Below are 4,922 nucleotides of genomic sequence, written 5' to 3'. Positions count from 1 at the left end.
GACAAAGATGAGACACCCCATCCCTGCACACCTCCTCCTGCCGTGGTTGCACTCCCTCGTCCTTCTGCTCCGAGGCAGCCTCCTCTCCCAGCGGCCCCCAGAGCAGTCCTGGCTGCAGAGGCTTCCCGACACACCAGACCCCCAACCGCTGTTTCTCCACGAGTGAGGGGCCAAGGGCTAAACCCTGGGGGAGGGTCTTTAAAGCGTGGTTGGCTCGGGTCGGCCAGGCCGGACGGTCTCTGAGGCCCTGGTCACTCCTTCTGCAGTGACAAAGATGAGACACCCCATCCCTGCACACCTCCTCCTGCCGTGGTTGCACTCCCTCGTCCTTCTGCTCCGAGGCAGCCTCCTCTCCCAGCGGCCCCCAGAGCAGTCCTGGCTGCAGAGGCTTCCCGACACACCAGACCCCCAAGCGCTGTTTCTCCACGAGTGAGGGGCCAAGGGCTAAACCCTGGGGGAGGGTCTTTAAAGCGTGGATGGCTCGGGTCGGCCAGGCCGGACGGTCTCTGAGGCCCTGAGCACGGCCTTCTGCAGAAGGGCTCCATCCTGAGCCCGGGTCCGGGCGCCGCTCGGGGTCTGTAAGGAGATAGGAAGGCCATGAGGGAGTGAACCAAGAGGCCGTGAGAGAGGCGTGGGAGGCGAAAGCCTGAGGGATCCATCAGGGCTCCCAGGAAGCCCCTGAGAGATTTAAGGGGGCTCGAGGGCTCTGAAGAAACCCCCAGAGACTGAGGGCACCAGAGGAGGCTCCCGGGCTCGGGAGGGAAAGAAAGGGTCGGGGGCAGAGAGTAGACCGGAGGATGTCAAGTGTATCCAGGCCAGGGGTCGGCGACCTCGCAGGTCACTCACCCAACTGCAGGCTCTCCCCCTCCAAGAGCAGCTCCGACGCCGCCGCCTCCATTCCTGGTCAGGAAAGCCCCTCCGCCGGAAGTGAGCATCGCCTTCTCGGCTCCTCCCGGAAACAGTCATGGCCTGCCAAATTTACTCTCGGGGAAGCATCGTAAAAGTCGGACTTCATTGGTGCACAGGACCGGGGGTTTGGCGGTACCGGTGAAGCAAAACCCTGTCGGGGAACAGCACGGGTTTAGGATTCCGGAGGGCCACCGGAGGGTCGAGTCCCAGAGAAAGAGGAACGAATCGTTCTAGCCGCCTCCTTTTGGGAGGGATGAATCGGACAGTTATGCTGTCCTACTCCCAGGAGGGCGCGCACCGGAAGTGGGCTCCTGGAAAGGCCTTGTTTGGAGCGGGGAAGGGGTCGGAAGTGGGTTGGAGGTGTGGCGGAAGTGGCTGAGCAGTGAGGAGACGGGGAGGGGGCGGTTCCCGTTTTGCAGCGGAGCCGGATGTTTGCCGAGCTTTGACAGGCGTGGCAAAAGGAGCGGAGCGCGATCGCGGTGAGCTGCTGGGCGCGGGGTCTCCCCGGGTGGTGATGGGGAAGGGAAGGGCCGGGCCGGGCAGTCTGAAGGGCTGCTGTCCCGACGGGGAGGGTCCGAGGAAGGGAGGAGGGTCCGAAGAAGGGAGGAGGGGTGGAACGGGACTTGGGAGCCTGGCCTTCCTGCTTCGGGAATTCTGTCCCACTCACGGTCCGCAGGGAGAGGACTCGGCTTCCTTAGCTGCCTTCCTCCTGCCCTCCCTGGTGCAGAGTCCCGGTCAGATCGCTGCCATCGAGCAAGCCCCTGGGAAGGGAAAGGCTCGCTGCCCCGATCTGGCGAAACGCGAACAGAAAGAAATTTGGGGGAAGTGTTCCAACCCGCCACCTATTAGGCCATGCTTTCATCTCAGTTTCATAATCAGTGCACCCAATCCGGATTTTGTAAACCATGGCGCTCTGTGCAAACGTGATTGTACTTGAAAGTCTTGCTGTTGTAGGATTTGCGTTTTCACCGTGTGGAGCTCCTAGGAGGACGATCCCAAGGCCAGAGAATGCGATTTCAATTTGTTATCTCAGTTACGTTCGGAGGAGATCAGGGGAGAGGCGTTATTTTGTGGGTGTTTTGTTGTTTTGTTTTGTTTTTGTGGAACCTCTCTGAATCTTGAGAATCGCATGAATGAATTACAGTCACTTAGAGAAATATTGAGGGATTGCCCTGCACACTGGGACCACCTTAGACAGACATGGATTAAAATCTTGACTCTGCTGTATGGCCGTTGGCAATTTGCTTAGTTTCCTGGAGCTCACTGTCCTCACACTGTAAAATGGGCCCAGTCCTACATGCCTCTGAGATGCTGTTGTAAAGTTAAAAGGTAATTTTTGTCCAGTTCTTGGTGCTATACAGCCTTCAACAAATGTTGGTTCCCTTCTCCACTTAGGAGGTGGATTAATTCAGTAATTACATGTGTCAGATGTAATTCTGAATAGGTCAGGGGTTCTTAACCAGAGAGTCTTAGAGGGCATGTGAACCACTTAAAATTGCATACAAGATTTCATGCAAGTGCTGATCTGTCTTAGGGAAAAAGACCACAAATTTTGTCAGAATTTCAGAGGTTCATATGAACCAGGTGGTCACAGTTCCATTCCCGGTCAGGGCACATGCCTGGGTTGTAGGCTCCATCCCTAGTGTGGGGTGTGCAGGAGGCAGGCGACCAACGATTCTCTCTCTCAGCATGCATGTTTCTATCTCTCTCTCCCTCTCCCTTTTTCTCTGAAATCAATTTAAAAATTATTTTAAATGAATAAGTAAATAATTCGGAGCGGTCCAGACTTCCAAAGGTTAAAACCTGTAGGTAAAAACTGCCTAAAGTGAATCTTGAGATTTTTATAAAGGCAGATTTTTACCTACTGAGAAGGGAAAACAACCTCCCAGTAAGAAGTATTTTGCAGCGTGGCCGGGGCATGTGGATGCCTGGAGTCTTAGGCAGCCGGGATACTTACTTGCACTATATGTCAGAGTTTCCTCTCACTAGCTTTCTCGCCCTCCCACTGAGTGGGAGCTAAACTTCCAGGCTCACAGGGGGCAACAACTGTAGGTTGAAGGGTGTTGAGAGAGGCCAGTGGAGCTGGGAGGTGGGAACAACTGTGATTAGTGATTCTAGAAGAGGAGGTTAGGGGGGAGCCGGGGTCAGTTCCGGGAGAACTGGCAAAATAGAGGAGTTACTGGAAAAGAGGTGGAGTTCCAGTTCTCCTTTCAAACTGTAGAGGATGACCGTCTCCCTCACACATACTTCAGCTACCAGCTGTTCCTTCTAATCCTGCTGTTCACTGCAGCACAGTATTTAGGACCTTGGAGAATTATATTTGTGGAAGGAGCCGTCACTTCTACAGATGAGGACATTTAGGACCAGATAGGAAAAGGACTGCCCGGCATCTTTGCAACTCGTTGGTTTAGGCAGGACTGTAATCCAGTTCTCCAAATACCTCATCATCCCCTGCCTTTTTCATTGCATCAAGCACCCACTGTGGGCAGGGCTGAAGGGAGCACTTGGTGCCTGGGCAATGCCAGAAAGAAGGGAAGGAGAGAAGGCTCAAGTCTGGAGAAGGGTTACTTTGAGCTGCATTCTGTCCCTAATATCCAGCTGGGGGGCGAGGGGGCCTTTGGTGGAGCCCTCACCGCCTCCTGGTTGAATGAAAGGAGGAGAATGTAGATGAATCAGTGGTGAAATCCTCAAGACTGAGGTTTGCCTGCCTTGGAAGGTTGAAGGGGACTAGGGGGGCACAGAGTGAGGGGCACAGCAACACTCCGCAGGAGAAATGCATTCCCAAATAGGAGAGAGTCTTCATTTGTGTTCTTGGGAAGGGACTTACATTTGGCGGTAAGCAGCAGTAGTGAATAAGGGTAGCAAAAAAGACCAAAGGAGAAGAAGAGGAAAAAGATGGGGTTTTGTTGTTGTTGTTGTTGTTGTTTGGCTGCTCAGCTTCAGCTCAGGAGCTTGAAACAGCTTTTGCCACTGAGTCGGTATAGTTGCCCTGGTAACAGGATGGTTGTTGCTAGTAATGCAGAACCAGTTTACCATCTAGAGTCCTTGGCTGTGACATGTGCAGGAGGTTGTCATGCGACCTCCGAGTCCTGAGGTGTTCAGGGTCTGAATCCCCGGTGGCAGTTCTCTCTTCCTACCCGTGCCTGGGTCTCGTCTGCATTCCTTATCTGCCCTGATGGTTCTCTGACCATATATGTCATTTTTTGGACTCCAGGAATGCAGCAAGCTTAGAGCAGCCTCTTTGGGGTTGGACTGACTGGATTGAATTGAAGCTGCACTCCCTTGCCCAGGTGGTGAGCTTGTGATGAGAGGGGTGTGCTTCCCATTAGGGCTGAGGGCAGAAAGTGCTGCCTCCAGGCTGCGTGCAGCCCACATCCTTATGGCCAGACCCCAGACCTGGGCAAGCCCAGCTTCGGAGTGGCTCTTCTCCTTCCCTGCCTGCTCTGGCTGCTGTTCTCTTTTTCACCTCTTGTATCTCAGCATTCTGATGATGCCATGAACTTCCCCCTGTCCCATCTGTGCCGTCCAGCCCTTGGGGCAGTCTGTTGACCTTAGCCACCTTGAAGTTAGTGCCTGGAGCTCTCGCAGATTAGAGTGGGCCTGGGAGCCCCCAGGACCCTGCAGATTGTTTGCTATGCCTGGCAGGCAGCTTCCATCCTCTGCTCCTGGTTCCCTGGGCAAAGCCAGCAGAGGCCCATTTTCTAGGCCCCATGTGGTCTTTGGCCACCTCCTCTTCCCCAAGTCAGGGGTCAAAGATAGAGTAGCCAGGGCCACAGCTGACCTTTTGGGGTTTGGAGCATCCATATGCTCCTTAGATTTTTATCTCTACCCCATAACTACTAGGGTCTGGAAGCATTCTGTGCTCTCTGACCCCTTAGGAGAGGGGCACGGACCTCTGCCTCTGCAGCTGGGACGATATGACTGAACCAGCGGGGCAGTAGGCAGTGCAGGGCCTGGCACAACTCTTCCCCATCCAGCTGGAGGACCTGCAGGCAGGCGCTGAGCTGTGCCAT

General features: G+C 54.7%; 2 protein-coding genes across 3 annotated transcripts in view; one reads left to right on the top strand and one right to left on the bottom strand.

Moving 5' to 3' along the window:
- The window catches only part of ZNF408 (zinc finger protein 408), an 11,513-nt gene extending 8,990 nt beyond the window's left edge, over nucleotides 1-2,523 (bottom strand). Inside the window, exons 1-3 of one of the 2 annotated variants that reach the window (XM_015569528.1) lie at nucleotides 1,577-2,523; nucleotides 847-1,060; nucleotides 299-576 (exon numbers count right to left, since the gene is read on the bottom strand). In XM_015569528.1, coding sequence (XP_015425014.1) covers nucleotides 299-576; nucleotides 847-898 — 330 coding nt within the window. In that variant the 5' untranslated portion in view covers nucleotides 899-1,060; nucleotides 1,577-2,523. Of the gene's footprint in view, nucleotides 1-298; nucleotides 577-846; nucleotides 1,206-1,576 lie in introns of those variants that run through there. The other variant, XM_006772273.2, reaches the window with a different exon arrangement.
- The window catches only part of ARHGAP1 (Rho GTPase activating protein 1), a 17,637-nt gene continuing 13,993 nt past the window's right edge, over nucleotides 1,279-4,922 (top strand). The window contains exon 1 of the mRNA XM_006779488.2: nucleotides 1,279-1,388. The gene's annotated coding sequence lies outside the window, so the exon portion shown is untranslated. The remainder of the gene's footprint in view (nucleotides 1,389-4,922) is intronic.

Source organism: Myotis davidii, unplaced genomic scaffold (genome assembly GCF_000327345.1).
Source record: "Myotis davidii unplaced genomic scaffold, ASM32734v1 scaffold265, whole genome shotgun sequence".
Lineage (NCBI taxonomy): Eukaryota > Metazoa > Chordata > Mammalia > Chiroptera > Vespertilionidae > Myotis > Myotis davidii.
This window is presented reverse-complemented; position numbering and strand designations above follow the sequence as displayed.